This window comes from Bos grunniens, chromosome 23 (assembly GCF_055505025.1).
Source record: "Bos grunniens cultivar Pamir isolate PY7600 chromosome 23, Bosgru_T2T1.0, whole genome shotgun sequence".
NCBI classification, from domain to species: domain Eukaryota; kingdom Metazoa; phylum Chordata; class Mammalia; order Artiodactyla; family Bovidae; genus Bos; species Bos grunniens.
Genome location: NC_141187.1, coordinates 50,602,293 through 50,620,736, shown reverse-complemented (window position 1 = coordinate 50,620,736; position 18,444 = coordinate 50,602,293). Strand labels below are relative to the sequence as shown.

Below are 18,444 nucleotides of genomic sequence, written 5' to 3'. Positions count from 1 at the left end.
CTAGGAAGGACCCCTGCCTTTTGGCTTACAGAAGTAAAATATAGCTTCCCCTTTCTCTTAAGCAAAGACGATTTCAGGGAAGTGGCAAGATGTTCTGGTAACCCACGGCTTGAGGACGGTAGGTTAACAGATGGCTGGTGAGCTGGTGAATTTACCACCTGGCATCCTGTGTCCCTTCAGGGAACCCCAAGAGAACTCGCCAAGAAAGTAGGCTTGGGGCAGGAAACAGAGGACACCCCTATTCAAACAATAACTTTTATTTTATACTTCTCTATACTTTGTAGCAAATCTTTTTTTTTTTTGCTGAATTTAATTTATAATAAACTTTTTAAATTACATCTCTCTCTTTTTTTAAAATCAAGGCTCTTTTATGTCAAAATCTTTTTTTAACTATATTTTAGATTAACATTTAACATCCCCCCCTTGTGATCTATACCGTTGGCTATTCAGGTATTACTGTATGTGGAACAGCTAAAACAAGAGGGAAAACCAAGGCAGTGGACTTCGAAAGATGCATCAACACGAGCAGGTAAAGCTTAACCTTTCAGTGACGTCAGCAGCGTTGCTTCTGGCAGCCTGCACCTCTGACCCGAGGTTTCCTCAACTCCCTCCCTCTCCCCATTGTAGCCTTGAAACACAAGGCCATCTGTCCTTTCACTTTTCTCGAGGAGAAATGTGCAGTGGAAATGATCAAAACAAGATTCTGTGTTAGAAAGACAGTGAGCGTGAATTATTCACGAGATGCTGCTCTCTTCAATGCATTTCCCTGGCCTTCTCCTCTCCTCTTTCCTGTTAGGAGGAGCCCATCATTGGTCATGTATTCACATGATTAATATAGTAGGCGGCCCAGGGCCGTTCCTGAGATTCTTGTGCCAAAAAAAATAAAAATTAAAGAAAAAAAAAGAATGGGGTGGGTTTGCCGTTTTCGTATTTCTGTGTGAAGACGGACTGAAGCTGAGGTCCGAGTTTTGGCTGTGCTCGCTTGCTCACTGATCGGTAACATTTGGCAAATGAAACACAAGGAACCAAACGAAATCAGAAAGAGAATCAGGATTTCCCACAATTCCCATATGAGTGTTTTCAGCATCACAGAGAATCACAACGTCCCCAAAGAACGTATGGATCTTCCTCTCGGTTTCCGGGAGCATGGCGTGAGTGCGGGCGCGCGCGAGGGGAGCCGACCCGGCGCTCAGAAGGAAAGCCAGGTCGCTAAAGCTGCCGAGAGAGACACCAGGAGCACGGGCAGCGCCGGGAGCAGGGGCCCCGCCGCCCCGTTGCCGCCGCCGCAGAGTTCGAATAAGCTGCCTTGGATGTTGAGATTTTTGGATTCTTTTCTCAGTTTATCCCACATATCTTTCGCCCCTTCTTGGCAATCCGTAAGGGCCGTGACCGTGCAGCTGTGGAAATCCTCCCAGTATCTGGCGAGGAACAGAACAGAGCAGAAGGAGGTTCACTGTGGGCGCGGACAGGACCCCGGGCCTGCGCCCACGCGAGTGTCCCCCTCGCGGCCCGGCCAAGCTCCCGGCGACCCTCCTCTCTGCAGCCCGGGGCGCCCCGTCTCTCTCCCCCTTACCCCCTCCCCCGGGACCTCGTCCAGTCCGGGGAGCCGCTGCCCAAGGTGGGGCCGCCCCTTCCCGGTCGGGTTCCGCGCCCACGGCGCCGCGCTGGCACCTGGGCTTGCGCTGACAGATTGCCGGCCTCGGCGGGCACAGCTAGGAAAACAGCGCTAAGCCGCGCAAGCTGCCGCCCATTAATGCCTCTCGGCTTGCAGGACGGCCGGCCGGCGCGGCGCGCGGCCCTCCCCGCGGCTCCGCGCCCCCTCCCCTCGCCCTTCCTTCCCCTCCCTCCGTCTCCAAGCCGCCGCGCCCGCTCGCCTCGGCCTTCCGTCTCCTCCGCTCCGCCTTTTGTCTCCCGCTTTCCTCGTCTCCCTTCTCTCCCCTTCTTTGTCTTCGTCCTTTTTCCTCCCCTCGGGTTTTCCCCCGGGTCCCTTCGTCGCACCCTCCTCTTCCTCGCTCGCTTCGGTCCTTCGCGGCCCCTCGCCTCACCCTCCCGGCTCGGATCCGGTGCGGAGACGGCCGCCCGCCTCTGCCTCCCCGGAGTCGGTGAGTGCCAGCGCCCGTGCCCCCGGGCCGGCTCCCTCGCCTCCTCCAGCTTCCTTAACCCCTAGAGCTCAGGCCCTGCGCCCCGGGTCCCTGCTCTCCCCAACCCCTCACCCCCAGGCCTTTCCGCGGCCCTGGACCCCTGCGACCTTCGGGAGGTGGTGCCAGCCCCCCGCCCCCAGGCGCAGGGCCCGTGGCCAGCGTAGAGCCCGCCGCGCCGGCCTTCGAGGGGCCGGGCTCCCAGTCCTCCCTGCTCGCCTCTTCCGGAGCCAGTGCCTTCCTCGGCCGCTCTATCCTCCCGGGCTCGGCTTCTAGCCCCGCCCCCACAACCTTCATCCAACTTGTCCTTTTTTTTTTTTTTTTTTTTGCCCCCCTTTTCCTCTGAAAACCCAAAATAGATCTCCAGACTAAATATAATTCCAACCCGTGATCGATTCCTGGGCCGCTGTCTCCTTTCGGGGCTGGGTCGATCCGTGCCGTCTTGCTAACTCCGGTCTGGCTCCCCCTTCCCCAGGGCCCTTGGTGTCAGGTCACCAGCGAGGGCCCTCCACGAAATTTGTGCGTTCTTTCCTCCCCTCCCTCCTTTCTGCTCACCGGCCTGGACTGTAAGCACGCTGAAGGCAGGCTTTGTCCTGGTTTCCAACTCCCACCCCGTCTTCTGGCTGACAGTCAAGTTATAAAGGTCTGTTGGACTGCCTTGAGCTCCGGCTGCTTTCTAATGACCTCCGTGAGTCTCTGATTTATGAGGACTGCAGGGCCTGGGGCGCAGGCCTTCCAAGTTCCTCAATTTGTAATAAATACTGAGATTTAGAGAAATGGAGAGGCGGCAGGACAGCTCTCTGCATAATTACACCTCCCAAAGGATGTTTCAATCTCTCCTTTCTTTATGCATGACCAGATGGGGACCAGGTCTTCCTGGAAGAGAGATTGGTCAGGGGAGGACAGAATCCAGGTGGGTCTGAGAGGAGGTGGGCTTCCCTGGTGACTCAGATGGTAAAGAATCCGCCTGCAATGCGGGAGACCTGGGTTCGATCTCCGGGTTGGGAAGATCCCCTGGAGGAGGGCTTGGCAACCCACTCCAGTATTTTTGCCTGGAGAATCCCCATGGACAGAGGAGCCTGGCGGGCTGTAGTCCATGGAGTTGCAGAGTCGGACACGGCTGAGCGACTAAGCACCGGCACTGAGAGGAGGTGGCCTTCAGTGCCATCAACAGAGTGGCAGTCTCTCGGCCCAGCTGTGGTTTGCCACCTCTGGGAGGGCCCCGCCCCATTTCCATTTTCCTGGTAAGAAACCAACAGCTTGGAATAAGTAAATTCTGGCAAACGATGGAGGAATTGAGAGCTGATCTCTGTTTAGGCTTTTGCCCATCTTTATAGGTACTTTCTTCCCTGTCATTAGGCATTTAGGACTAAAGCAGGTGGGTGTGCATCCCAGACCCAGCCTTTTGTCCCTTTCCTGGTAGGAAAGTAGCAGCCACTTGGCTGCTGTGGTTTCTGGTGGACACCAGGGTATTGAAGAAAGCGTGTAGCAAAATTCACTCCCATTGAACTACTCAGTGCTTAACAAATAACATGCCACCCCCAAGGAATTAGGGAGAGAGGAAGGACTTGAGAATGTACAAAGGAGGGTGCAGAAAGTGGTCACTGCAACCTACGGGAAACAAGGAACACCTTTTACCTGGGCTTTACAGGAAGGGCCGTGATGGGGGTGGGAAGGGTTACAACTGTTTTTGAAAAATAAAACGAAAGTGTGTGTGCATGTGTCTTGCAGAAGATGGGGGTATTTCTAAGGTCTGCCTCAGCTGAGATGTGACTGACCCTCCACAGTACTCTGCTACCCTTATTTGCCGCTGGGAGCTGTGCTTCTAGCCAGGCTCTGGGCAAACACCCCTGGGCCTTGTTGGGCCCTTAGCTGCCCTGGGCTGGGGACACCTTGCAGATGCAGGAAGTGGGGGGATAAGCGAGGAGGATAGCTACCCTAAAGCTCCAAATTGGCTATAAACTCCACAGAGATGGTTACTGGACATTTGGGCAAAGCCGCCTGCACAAAATAAAATATTCTTTCAGTTTCTCTCCTCGAAAGAGAAAGAGGGATCTGCACTCACTTGCTGCCAGTGAAGTTTCTTGGCCTGTGCCAGAGGGGAATTTTATTAGAGGAAGGGGACAAAATAGGGGCGTTCCTTTCCTTTTAGGCAAACCTGGTAGAACTACCTAAAACGCCCCTCAAGCCAAACCAACTGTCCTGGTTGAAGTGCTCCTTCCCGCAGCAGGAGAGGAAGAGGAAGAGGGCCTCAAAGCCTGGAGAGGAGCTGCCAGCAGCTCTCGGTGGTGCCCTCTCGCCCCTGGATCTGGAGGTTCCAGAGTGCGGGTTGCGCGGGCCTCTGTGCGCACGGGTCAGGGTGCGGAGCGTGGGACTGAGCCCCAAGGAAAGGATCTTCCTCTGCCCATTCCAGGCCACAGGGTCCCCTTGGGCAGGGCAGGCCCCAGCCAAGGCCTGAGAGCGGGAGGCAAGGCGCCCTCCCACCTCCACAGTGCGCCCCCCAGCACCGAACCTCGCGCAACAGAGAGGACACTTACGTGCACACGGTCTTGATGTTCGTCTTGTCGTCCAGGCCCTGCGGGTAGTTGGCCATGCTGTCGCCCAGCTTGAGCAAACAGTCTGAAAAGCCCTTAAAGACCGCATCGCACTTGCCCGCTGCTCTCACGGCCTGCACCAGGTACGCTGCGGGGAGCAGGGGACACTGGTCAGCGGTGCCACCACCCGGCCCTGGAGCCCCGCAGCCTGCCCCCCAGGACCCAGTGAGCATCGCCCCATCCAGCTGTGTCCAGTGGCGCCCAGGCTCGGGGCGCACCAGGGCCAAAGGTGAATAAACGGTGGGGCCCGAGAACGACTGAGCTGCAGGCAACCCAGCGTCTTCTGCAGGTGGCCCGTGCTCGCGCGTGTGGGGTTGGGGGAGTCCAGGCCTTTCCTATTTCCTACCGTGCGACCCCTGCCTGCATCGCTCTCTGCATCTTTTTCGGTTTCCTTCGCTCTGTCATCTCACCTCCCCCGCCTTTTTATTTCTTTCTCCTGGCTCTCTGCTTCGCTTCCCCAACACACCCTTAGCCGGCCCATCAAGGCTCTCGAAGTGCGGTTTCCCTTTTGTGAGGTGATGGAGGGGTGTGACGGCACAGTGCAGGGGTGAGGAAGGGGCTGGGAGGCTCAGAGCTGGGAGCCGCGGAGGGCCAAGTCTGTGAACAATCCCTGGGCTTGGGGCCCGCTGCTTAGTGGGCGCTGGGCAAGCACTGCTGAAGGAATAAATAAATTCTCTGGAAGCCCCCAGCAGCCACTGACTTGGATTGTTTCACTATAACAGGGATCGTCTACCGTGGAGTTCCTAGTGAGGTCCTCGTCTGCAAGCCCTACACCCCTAGACTGGGAGGGGAAAGGGTGGTCCCGGGCAGTTAGGGCCGGCAGGGTCAGGATGTGTCTGAGCTCGTGACCCCGGGTCACCTCCCCGAGGCCAGATCCCCGAGGCCGTTCCCTTGCTTCCCTCTGCCTTGCTCAGCTCCTCGGGAAAAACCAGCCCGGCTCCGCCAGCCAGCGACGAGGCGCGACCCTTCCTCTTCAAGCCCCAGCTCTGCAGCTGGGGGCCGGGTTGGCTGCCGCCAGGGGATCTCGGCCTCTGGCTCGCGGCTCCCTCCAGAGGGGCCGGGGTCGCAGCCGGGGCGGTGGCAGCAGGTGGAGGAGGAAACCCAGGGGACACCGAGTCCTTGATGCTGGTCTCAGGTCGGCCAAGCCCCGAGGCACGGGACCCGAGAGATGGGCTCCAGGCGGCGGCTGCGCTGCTGAGGCCCTTTCTCTCCATCCCAAGGCACGAACCGAGCTGAAGATGCCTAAGCCAGCGGCCAAAAGCACCCTGGGCGCCAGGAGTGCGCACGCGAAGCGCAGATGTGCGCTGCCGGGCGAGGGAAGGGGAGAGAGGGGCCTCCAGGGTCCAGGCCCTGAGCGCCCGCCGCTTCCAGGCGGCGTTCAGGGCGCCACGGCTCGCGTGTGTCTCCCGGGAGGACCGGACACCTCACCGCCCCCAGCCGCCGGTCCCTGGGCCAGGAGCAGGCAAGGGGGAAGGTGACCGAACCCGCAGAGGCCTCCGAGAGCACACCATTTGCAAACTGCTGCAGGGAGAGCGGGGCGGGCCTTAAGCTTTCTAATCCGGAACGGGAAGCTCGGGCCGATACGTCAACCTTCGTCAATCTCCCGGTCCCCTCACGAAATAGCAAGAGCCCTTGGACTGCAGTATCAGCTAGAACACTGAGCTAGAATGAAGAAATAAACGAATTTTTGTTCTAACAGAACGAGGGCGGATGAAATGAGCCCTGCGCGGCGTCCCCTGTAAACCACACCGCAAGCGCTGCTTTGCAGCGAGTAAAGGAAATAAAATACAGTCCATCCTCTCTCCCCGGCCCCCAATCTCTTCTCACCTTCATCCCTAAAACTTGGTGGCGAAAAAGCAGCACCTAAGATGCACTGACAATACTTTAAAGGGGAATTGGGTTCTCCGGGGTCGAGGAGCGGGCTGTGGGGGACGCGGGAAGAGCTTCTGCCGTGGTATGTTTTCAGGGTCTGCTGGAAACCCTTCCACAGCGCGCATGTGTGTGTGCGCGTGCGTGTAAAATAAGTCGTGAAAATTTCTGTCTTTCGCAACTCGGACTCCTCGGTCTCTAGTTGGCTGGGGAGGCCGGGGGCTTGCCCCCGGACGCGTTTGGAAGGCTCCTGCAGCGGGGCAGATCTCAGTCCGGCGACCCTGGCTGTCCTTCCTGAGCCCTGCTTCATCGAGGCTCGGGCGGGTGACCTGGGCTACTTCCCTGTCCTCCACCGTGTCCGTGTCTTGTGCCATCTCCTTCCGTTCATTCATTTGTTCGACCTCTCATTCATTCCAAACTTCCTCCCGCCTAGTCTTCATTCGCCTTCACCACCCCTCCACCTCCCCCTCTTTGCCCAACCCCCATTTTTCTTGCCAAATGTCAGTGATTTGGGACAGCTCCCAGCCATGAATTAATAAAGATCGAGCCTCCGGTTCGGGAAAGGGCAGGCATTCGGGAACAAACACACTCAATTTCAATTCCACAGCCAACAAATGGTCATTTCCCGGCTGAGGTTAATGTGTTTCAAGCGTATTTCACATGCACAGTCTCTGTCTTTTTTACCCCGTTCAAAGTAAGGTTATTTCTCACAGGGAATGCAGAGTCCCAAACCTTTGCTGATTACAAGCTCTATATCAAAAACAACTGCTGTCTCCTGCTCTGTAAAAATCTGCAGTCATTGCAAAAACCACATCCACTTATTTCCAAGATCTAAGGGATTTGTTGCAATCAGAAATGTTCTTTATTTATTGCACCTCTTTGCATGAATGTCAAAGATTCAAAACATCAAATCATTTCTTGGAATTAAAGGAAATGCCGCCGACATCCTGCATCTGTACACTCTAAAATCCCTACAATGTTCATGCAAAAAGGAAAATCAGATTCTGAAAATCCTGTCAAATGCACAAAAACCTATTGCAAAGAATCCATGTTAATGTTTAGATAACTCCAAAGCCTGTTTGTTCCACATTTCTCATGAAGAAAAATGTTATTCATTTCATCTCTTGCCCCAACCAAACCAATTCCCTAAAGCACCCCCCTCCCGCAATACTGCAAGGATTTGTCTGCAAAGAATGCTACAGCCTCAAATGACAGGAGCCAACAATTCCCTCCTCTCCAGAAAACCCATTTGAAGAGTTTCTATTTTTTCTCTTGTCCATTCTATTAATAATCTGCTTCACTTTCACTTTGAGGCTACATTAATTAATGCTCTGACCCAGCAACAGAGAAGGGAGTTTTCTCGTGTTCCCTTCCATTACGCCTTCTTTATTTTGGATGGAAAAAAAAAATATGAACTTTCAAAAGCCCCAACGACAGTGGAACTAGGACTCAAGATTCCTTAACATAAAATGGGGACTATATAAATCCATCCATAATCAATCCCAAACTAGCAAAAATTACAAACACCCAACACCATATATTGCAAACACTTCTTAACCCTTTCCCGTATATAACATACAGATGCCTGTGTGGAAAAGAAGAGGCAAACGTGCATAGAAAATTATATCCATATATATTTAGCTGAACTCAAGCTCCTTAATGATAAGCGTATTGAAAGATATACTCTGGGGTTCCCTATCATTCTCAATTTGCCCCCTAGCCCTGTCTGAGGTGCCCAGTGTGAACGCTGCAGTTAGGATATTGGGGGGGGGCGGCGGGAGAATGACAAAGTTCTAAATGCAGCAGTCTGAGCCCCAGAATATCTTTGCATTCTGCACATAAACTTTCCAGTTCTAGCTGCCTAGCCATCTTGTTCCTGCATTCACCTTTCGACCCTTCAAAATAAAGCTTTGCAGCATGGCAGGGAGCAATGCATTTCCCCAAAGCGCACCAAACCTGGTGCACCCAAGAGAAAGAAGCAAATACGGACGTGCGCTTTGTAAAAAGAGGGGAAAGCCCCTCCAGAAAACAGCCCGCCGCACACACTTCCTGGCGAACATTTGGAGTCTCTCTCTCTCTCTTTTTTAGCAAAACCAACCCGGGACGCGCCAGTCCCTAGGAGCCATGCCCCCATCCCTGGGGGTTTGCCGGCTTCTCCGCACCCCCGGGCGACCGCGGGCCAGTCGGTCCCCCCGGGTGCCTCGGGCCCGGCCGCCCGCCGCCCTCCTCGAGCCCGGCCCGCCGTCCACTTACCTATTTGCACCGCGAGGATCAGTGAAATATATCTGCCGTTCAACTTAAGTCCCATCCTACGTTTAGTCAAACCATTTGCGACCGCAGACCTTTAAATAGTTAGTTTGGAGAACGCGGGGGAAAGCTGAAAAATAGGCATTGCCAACAAGTTCCAGGAGCGACGGAGACTTTATGCACGGGGAAGGCAGAGGGAGGAGAGAAAGAGAGGGAGCGAGGAAGGGAGAGAAAGAGAGAGAGAGAGGCCGAGGGAGGGGGAGAGCTGGGAATGGTTCACTCCATTAGGAGGGGGCGGAGGAAGTACAGCCTCACGCCCACGAGCCGGCCTGACGTGGGGGATGACACGGAACGATTTTTTTTTTTTAAATAAAGACACCTTGGTAGAGAATCGCCATTTATAGTCATCAGAAGCTCGAATTAATCAGTTATCTCCAATTAATGCGCTGTCCGAAGAGTTCTCGCCTCTCGGGGGTTGGGGGGGACCACTTCCCCAGCTCGGCGGCCACCCCCGCCTCCTCGCTGTTCCCGGGGCCCCCCAACCCCGCCCCCTCTCTGCGCAGAAGCGGGGCTCCCTCTCCCCTCCCCGCCTGCAGCCGGGTAGTCCTGGCGCGCCCACTCGATTGTTTCAGCCCGCTCCTCCACCAGCTCCTGGGCGAATCCAGCCCCCTCCCTACGTTGCAGCCGGGTTCAGAGGAGCGGGAGCTGGAGGGGAAAACAGCTCAGCTCTAAGAATCTGACACCCCCACCTGCCCCCTGCGCTGGCCTGCTCGCGTTCTCCAACCCTGCGGCTGGGCTCAGGGGCACGGCCTGGAGCGCGTGAGCGCACACTCACGCACACACACGCGCGTGCCCGCGAACCCAGCGGAGCGCCCCAGACCCTCCCGCACGCAGGGCCCGGAGCGCGCGCACACGGCGGGGCCCCGGGGTTTACTCTTCACCCTCGGTGCCCCCGAAATGTGCACCGCGTGCCCTCCGTGATGCCCGCGCAGGCAAGAGGCCGCTTCTAGAGACGTGGCATCACCTATCTTGGAGAGCGGGGAGAGCCGGCAGGAAGGAGCTCTGCAAAGGCGACTGTCGGATCAAGGGATTTACTAACTCTCAGACCTTTGGGAAATTTCCGAGGCGATCACTAGTGTGAGGGGTTCCTTCAGATCCTGATGCGCCTCTTGAGGTTTTTTTTTGTTGTTATTGGGCCGCACAAACACGCGCACACGTACCTCACGTACGCACACGCACACCCGGATCCACACACACCTGCACTGTTTTGGTGCTCGGGCGCAAACCCTTGTAGACGCAGCCTTCTCTGCAACCAAGCGCTTCTGCAGCTGCGCCTGTGCTCCTGAGAGGTGCTGCTACCCAGCAGCGTGAGTTAAGGATGAGACAGGAACAGAGCTATTTTCTTCCTAAACGCCGTTAAGCTTTGGTTTCCTTCCCTTTCTCTGCACCAAGAGAAGCCTAAACTCTAGCTTCTTTCATCACATGCTAAGGAAGCAGTCGGCCAACTTTAAGCGCATGAAGAGAAAAAAGAAATGAAAACGACCCTTAAATCTCCCCAAATTACAGGAGAAAACGAGATGTTAAGTGAGCAGTAGCTATGCAAGTCGTTAAAGTGACATCGAGTCGAATTCACTTTCCCTCGGATCCGCGCCATCGGCGCTCGCGTCTCTTCGGGGATGCAGAGACGGGGAAAGGGGAAGAAGGGGCGAAAGAAGGGCGGTGGAGGGTGACGCGCTAAAGGGGAGCGCGGGGCCTGACTGCGGCACTGTGTGACCCGCACCCGCCAGATCCCGCACCCAGAGGTGGGGGCCTGGGGGCGGGGCCCCGTATCCCACCCTCCCTGACATCTCCAGGCCTACGGTCTGGGCGGCCGGGCGGTGGGGTCGGGGCAGCGCGCCTTTCCAGCGTCCCGGGGCCGTGTGGTCGCCCCGGGTGTTTCCTTTCCCTACGCAGGGAAGGCGCCTGGAGGAGCCGAAAACGTGGGCGGCGGGGGGCGGGGCGGGGGCCGGTGGCGAGAGGGGGGTGTCCCTGGGACCCGCCCCCCACGCCCTCCAATGGCGAGGCGAGAGGTTGGTCCGAGGGGCGGGGCCTCGGGGGAGCCGCCGCAGGCCCGCCCACGGTTCCGCCCCACCCCCGGGGCCCCACGCGCGTGCCCCGGCCCCGCTCGGCCCAGACTTGGGGCTCCCGCGCCCAGCCCAGATTGCTGCGGGGCCCACTGTGGGGGGCGGCGGGAAAAGGATGTATTTGTCCTCAACGTCCTTGCCTTTTTTCCTGCCCACCCACTCAGGAGCTTCCAAGAGTGCCCTGGGATTTCCCCCACCCTGCCCCCTGTCATCAGAACTTGGGGCGCTGGGGACGTATGAGCAGGCAGAGCTGAAGGCCTAAATAAAGCAGAGTGAAGTCGGGGGTGCGGGCGGTCTGCGCATGCGCACAGCCGCCAGCGTCAGGTGGGCGCGTGCTGAGGGGGGAGGGGCGCCGCCCCTGGGACCCCCCGCGGGCCTTCTCTGCACTTTCGTCCACTTGCAGCCCAGCGTCCCCTCGCTGCTGTAGGTCGTTTGGAAAGTGAGAGTAGAGTCAGTACCACGCATAAATGATATGGGGTGAATGGCTGAAAGCAGATGCTGTTTTGTTTTATTTTTAAATTATTTTTATTTTTAAAAGTCCAGGTCGTTCTGCAATTGGTACTGCTTGCGAGGTTGTTTCCCCCTAATCCCTTAGTTAAAGGATAATGAAATTCCTAGTTACCAACGCATGCTGGCTTTTTGCGAACATTGCGGGCAAAACCCATGGTTGAAGGTGGACTTGGAGAAAGTTTACTCCTTTCTTTTTTTAATTTGAAACGTCCACTCCACATCATACTTGAGGCGAAAGAACGGTGGACTAGAGTGGGAAGCGCAGGTAACCAGGCCTTGTGTTGTCAGTACTGTGATGACCGGCCCTTGTCGGTCCCCCGGCCCCCCTCCCCCACCCCTGCTTCTCTGAGTTGAGGTCTGGTGATCTGAAAAACAGAGGAGATCGGACTAGGTGATCTCCAAGATGGTTTTCACCTTCGGGGTTTTGTGAACAGGAGGTTTTCCAAAATACTGTGGAGGTGCCGCCCAAGGAATAAACGATGCTAGTTCCAGGCGCCTTCTTGCAGAGGACATGTTTCCTTTTGATAAATCATTTCATTTAAACTTAAAGAAACAAATACTATTCAGGATAAGAGAAAAAAAAGTCAGTGGTGCTGTTTGGATCTACATATCAAATTGAACCAGAGGTACCCCTGGAAGCCGGTCTGCATAATTAAGATGTGAATATACAAAACTCCTTGTCCCCAAGTCTACCAGGAAGAGACCATGGTCTCTAAGTCTGGTTGGCACTGCCTTTCCTTCTCGGTTGGTGGTCCTGAAGCCCCCATCTCAGCGGCAGGCAGTGTTCCACATACACGTAGGCACCTGATGAGGGTGCATGTGTTCCTGCATTGGCAACAGGGCAAAACACGGAGCAGTCCATTTCCCAACTCTCTCTACCAATCCATCCTAAGTGGGCCTTCAAGATGCTGCCACTTAAAACAAACAAAAAAAGCCTTTGAAATTATTTGCAAGAGCAATTGCTAGGGCTAACTAGGAAATACTACCTTTTCTTGGGTCAGAAAAAAACCCACTGCTATACTAAAATGGATTGGTCTAACAATACCTGCCGCTCATAAATTTAGTCTGTCATATTTATGCTGTTTGCTGTTGCTTACTCGCTAAGTCATGTCTGACTCTTCTGCAACCCTGTGGACTGTAGCCCGTCTCTGTCCATGGTATTTGTCTGTAGGCTCCTCTGTCCATGGGATTGATTCTCCAGGCAAGAACACTGGAGTGGGTTGCCATTCCCTTCTCCAGAGGATCTTCCTGACCCAGGGACTGAACCCCTGGTCTCCTGCATTAGCAGGTGGATTGTTTACCACTGAGCCACCAAGGAAGCTTTGTCATTTTTATACCTTCAACTAAAGTCCCTAATTAAAACACAACTATGAATGTATCGAAATAGGAAAAGGAGTACGTCAAGGCTGTATATTGTCACCCTACTTATTTAACTTCTATGCAGAGTACATCATGAGAAACGCTGGGCTGGAAGAAGCACAAGCTGGAATCAAGATTGCTGGGAGAAATATCAATAACCTCAGATATGCAGATGACACCACCCTTATGGCAGAAAGTGAAGAGGAACTCAAAAACCTCTTGATGAAAGTGAAAGTGGAGAGTGAAAAAGTTGGCTTAAAGCTCAACATTCAGAAAACGAAGATCATGGCATCCGGTCCCATCACTTCATGGGAAATAGATGGGGAAACAGTGGAAACAGTGTCAGACTTTATTTTTGGGGGGGCTCCAAAATCACTGCAGATGGTGACTGCAGCCATGAAATTAAGACACTTACTCCTTGGAAGGACAGTTATGACCAACCTAGATAGCATATTGAAAAGCAGAGACATTACTTTGCCAACAAAGGTCCGTCTAGTCAAGGCTATGGTTTTTCCTGTGGCCACGTATGGATGTGAGAGTTGGACTGTGAAGAAGGCTGAGCGCCGAAGAATTGATGCTTTTGAACTGTGGTGTTGGAGAAGACTCTTGAGAGTCCCTTGGACTGCAAGGAGATGCAACCAGTCCATTCTGAAGGAGATCAGCCCTGGGATTTCTTTGGAAGGAATAATGCTAAAGCTCAAACTCCAGTACTTTGGCCACCTCATGCGAAGAGTTGACTCATTGGAAAAGACTCTGATGCTGGAAGGGATTGGGGGCAGGAGGAGAAGGGGATGACAGAGGATGAGATGGCTGGATGGCCTCACTGACTCGATGGACGTGAGTCTGGGTGAACTCTGGGAGTTGGTGATGGACAGGGAGGCCTGGTGTGCTGCGATTCATGGGGTCGCAAAGAGTCAGACAGGACTGAGCGACTGAACTGAACTGAAATGATGAATGTATATGTCTTTTTTATTCAAAACGTCGACACCTATACCATATTGAAATATGCATATGAATTAAGAGGGGGAGGGAATTTTTGCAGTCTTCTGTTGCTAGGGGTCCTAATAAAAATCAGCTTTGAGAGGCTTGACTCTCCCTTTGCATCTACTGCTTGGTAAGGTGATTTTTCATGTTTGATCACCACTTTAAAGTTAGTTGAAACGTCTAGGGCTTAAATATATGACTGGCTGAAGAAATTTGACTTTAGTGCAGAAATCTGAATCCCGGGAGCAAATGTTATGTTTGAAATGTATGCGTGTGATTAGCTTCATACTGAATAAGACATTTTATTTTTAAAAATCAACATTTTTATTATGAAATATACACACAGAGCCATGCACAAAACAAAGATGCAGAGGTCACAAAACAAAGGTGTGCTTGATCACAAATTGAATTATCTATGTGGTCCCCATTCACACTGAAACAGTACAGACAACCAAAATGCAAGCTGTCTTCCTAGGTACGATCCTACGTCAAAAAAGTCAGAGACATTGTTGGGACAGTTAGCAACATTTGATTGCGGTTTGTGAATTGGACATCAGTTGGTACTGATGTTGACTTCCTAGTTGGAGAGTTGTGTGGTGATCACAGACAAGATCGTCCTCGCTTTGGGGGGTTCACACACTGGAGTACTTAGGGGAGATGAGACATCATATCTGTAGCTTGTTCTCTTAAGGTTCAGAAAAGGAATCGCAATAATGGGGATGAATAGACAGTCGTGGAAGAACACAGCCAAGTGTTAAACCCGGGGATCTTTGGATGAAGGCATGTGGGAGCTTTTTGTAATGCTCTGGCAATTTTTCTTTATGTCTAAAGTTATTTCAAATTAGTTATTTAAAAAATCTATTCTAGGTGGTTTAAGGACTTGAATAGTCTCCCCCCAATCTTTTAAAACTAAATGAAATATATAGATGAATATTCTTAAATTTTTATTTATGTATTTAGCTGCATCAGGATCATAAGTTGCAGCATCTGAATGCTTAGTTGGAGCAAGTGGGATTTAATTCCCTGGCCAGGGGTCCAACCTGTGCCCCCTGCACTGGAAGCGTGGGGTCCTAACCACTGGACCACCAGGAAAGCCCCTCCTGAAACTTAAATAAGCGTACAAAGCGTGGACTGGAAGAGATTCATACATTTGACCGTAATAAATGAAAAACTTGTGTTCACAAAGTAACGCCTTAAAGGAAATGAAAGGATACATTACCAAAATCATCAAGATTGGTATCAAGAACTAAAGAATTCCCTAAACCAGTTTTTCAAAGCCTGAGTGTGCTCACGTGCACGCGCGCACACACACACACACATACACACACACACACACCCCTTGAAATAAAACCGAGCAAAGGACATGAAAAGGCATTTCATAGAAGAGGAAGCCTGTATGGTTTATCTCAGGAATGTAAGCCAAACTGGCTTAATGTCCAGAGTGCTCAGTGTCTCTGGGCCTTTGGCCTCCTGAGAGCCCTTCCTTCTGGGATGACCTCACGCTGGTCCATCTGATGTTTTCTCACCACCGCACTTACACCAAACAGTTTTTTGGGGGGCACCTCAGAAACGAGGGGCCTTCTTCTCAGCGAGTCTTCATGGGGAGTGACAGCGTGTGACCCGTTCCACCCCTGGGGGATGTCAGCCTGGTTTGCCTGGCTGGCCAGGTGACTCTTCCTCAAATTCATCGCTCCCAATTTGTAACTGGTGAGTGTTTGGGGGGAAGCATTCTCAGAGTACGTGGACTTCCTAGCCCTTCTCATGACTGCACAGGAAGGCCCTAGCGTCCACCGACCACTCCTGTCTAAGTCAGCCACCTGAGTGGTGGTCGGCAAATGGTGGGTCTCTATTTTCTTCATTTCTTCTACACTTGCTACTTGACGTTCTACAGTAGGAAGATCTCCTTCCTTCCCTTCTTTCCTTGCACACTTCCTTTCCTCCTTCTTTCCTTTCTTCCCTCCTTCCCTCCCTCCTTCCTTATTTCCTTCAGTGGAATATGCTTTGGCTCCATTATTTCCTTTTACACCTGGAGGAAGGAATGTTTGAAAGTGACATTTACAAGGTAGTTATTTGTTGTCAGAGAGAGAACGCTCCACCTGCCCGTTAGGACCTTGTGCCCAACACGAGAAAGGCCAGCTCTTTTCCCCAAGGCCTCTGGCTGTCACCTCTCCTCCTCTTAAAGTATTATCTGATTTTTAAAAACTGTGTTCAATTAGTTCATCTGTTTATAGTGTCATTTTACCAGATGCATATTTTTGCCAACTGTGCTTTTGAACAATGTGGTTTTGTCAAGGGTTCAAACATGGAGACAGCCCTGACCTGGGGGCGAGGCTGGCTGCAAATGTCATCCGTTATTTTGTGAGCTCACTGGAGGGGCGCTTGGCTGGCAGCCTGCACAAGCGTCCTCTCCTCGTCTCCATCCTGGTGAGAGGCTCCAGGACGCTGTTTATGAGCACACTTTTGGATAGACTTCCTTTCCGCTTGTGGGTATAAAGAGGCTTCTGGCGATAAGCTTTTCGATGTCAATCTGTCTCGCCCTGACAAACCAGCAAATCCAGCCTCATGGGTTTCAACCAGTAAGTTCCTGATGATCGTGAATCATTTATTAACAGAGTGGAAATGATCACACTGCAGGTCACTCTTGGAGTCAGACAGATCGACGTGGGATTTGCATTCTGGCTTCCTTCCTGAACTTATTTGCTGTAAAAATACGGTCCAGTAATTTACTTCCTTAGCTTCAGTTTCCTTATCTTTAAAATGGGTGTAAAAATATTGACCAGATGGGAGTTGTTGAGAAGAAAGCGCAGTGTTGTATTTAACCAGCTCACTGTGGGGAAGCGGGGCATGGAACCTTTTCTGCCCCCTGGGCTCCTGTTTTCAGACCATAGAGAGAGATCTTACCCTCCTCCTTTGGCAGGGGTGTGGTTTGGGGGGTGGCGGATGCTCTGGAGTGGCACTGCATCTCCATTTCCTCCTAGTTCTTCAGCGCCTGTTTTCCTGGAGTCACTTCTCCCCCGTGGGTCTAGTCACTGTGCTGTCAGTCACCTCTTACGCTGGACGACGCCTTTGTCTCTAGGAGCCTCTGAAGTCGGTCTGCCTCTAGGAGGCTTGCTGTGTTCGTGAACTTGGAATCTGCTCTGGACTCTTCTTACCCCTCTCTCCTTCCAGAGGCACGTTGGCCCCAGGACCTAATTTGGAGAGGGAAGTGGGGGACCCATTTTAGCCTCAAGATTAAGCCATCTTCGTGGCTACAGGGATGTATTATACAGCACAGGAAATATAGCGAATATTTTGTAATTACTGTAAATAGAGCATAAACTTTAAAAATCGTGTAAAAGTTAAATAAATTTTTTAACAAAGCACTACATGCAGAAAAAAGAGATTATGCCATCTTCTCTACTCAAGTTTGACCTCTACTCAACTTAGAGGTTGGCACCCCACTCCAGTACTCTTGCCTGGAAAGTCCCATGGATGCAGGAGCCTGGTGGGCTGCAGTCCGAGGGGTCATTGGGAGTCGGACATGACTGAGCGACTTCACTTTCACTTTTCACTTTCATGCGTTGGAGAAGGAAATGGCAACCCACTCCAGTGTTCTTGCCTGGAGAATCCCAGGGACAGTGGAGCCTGGTGGACTGCCATCTATGGGATCTCGAAGAGTCGGACACGACTAAAGCGACTTAGCAGCAGCAATTTAGAGGTTTGCTCTGAGATGTCAAGCATTTGCTCAGATGGATAAAGCTCTTCTCTGTTTCTCATCAGATTTGTGTTTCTGTGTGTGCTCTGTGCAGAACCTTGGGCCAAGGGAGGGGTAACCAAACCCCTGATATGTTACAGATAATCACTGATCAAAGCATCATGTGTGTGTGTATTAAACACATAACCCTGGGTTAACCTGGACCCCAAGCTTTCTTGAGGGAGACTGAAGAATTTGAATGAGCTTGAAGCAGACAAAGCTGGATTGTAGTTGATAAACCTTTACGTCAAAATGAATAACGCACAGTCTGAGATGGATGTTAAGCTGCTCTGTGGTTGCCTCATTGGGATTATAGGTTATAAGTTGAATCGTGTTCTTCCAGAGAGATGTGTTGAAGTCTTAACCCCAGGACCTCAGAATGGGATCTTATTTATAGAGGTAATCAAGTTAAAGTGAGGTGGTTAGTGTGGGCCTTACTCTAATACCATCCCTACCTTTACAGAAGGGAAAATTTAAATACAGCGACCGGCACGCCCAGAAAGAAGATGGTTTGAAGACAGCCGTGCGACGATGGAGTCAGGATTAGATGTGACATCTTTAAAACAAGAAATTCCAAGGATTTCTGGAAAAACCACAGTCTCCCTCACAGACCCTTCCTCAGAAGGAACCACCCTGATGACACCATGAGCTTATACTTACAGCTTCCAGAGTGTTGAGACAATGAATCTCTGTCTTTCAAGCCACCCAGTCGGTGGCACTTGGTTATGGCAGCCTTAGCAAACTAACCCACGGGACCAGACGACACTGGTGGCGGTGGGGTGTTTCCCTAGAGGGAGCAGAATTTGGGGCAGAATCAGCCTTGGATCAGCAGGTGAGGTGGGCCTTAGCCTGAGCTGAAGGAAGGGCTTCCCACCTTCTCTGGGACC

At 52.5% G+C, this 18,444-nt stretch overlaps 1 protein-coding gene across 2 annotated transcripts; it reads right to left on the bottom strand.

Moving 5' to 3' along the window:
• Positions 1-241: 241 nt before the first annotated feature.
• Positions 242-9,189, bottom strand: NRN1 (neuritin 1). 2 transcript variants are annotated; one of them, XM_086370909.1, is made up of 3 exons: positions 8,855-9,189; positions 4,676-4,820; positions 242-1,418 (listed from the first exon to the last, which is right to left on the bottom strand). In XM_086370909.1, the coding sequence occupies exons 1-3, from the start codon at positions 8,907-8,909 to the stop codon at positions 1,190-1,192; spliced, it is 429 nt and encodes a 142-aa protein (XP_086227035.1). In that variant the 5' UTR covers positions 8,910-9,189; the 3' UTR covers positions 242-1,189. The 2 variants fall into 2 exon arrangements, with proteins under 2 accessions (XP_086227035.1, XP_086227037.1); XM_086370911.1 differs by lacking the exon at positions 8,855-9,189 and adding an exon at positions 5,079-5,222.
• Between the last annotated feature and the right edge of the window lie 9,255 nt (positions 9,190-18,444).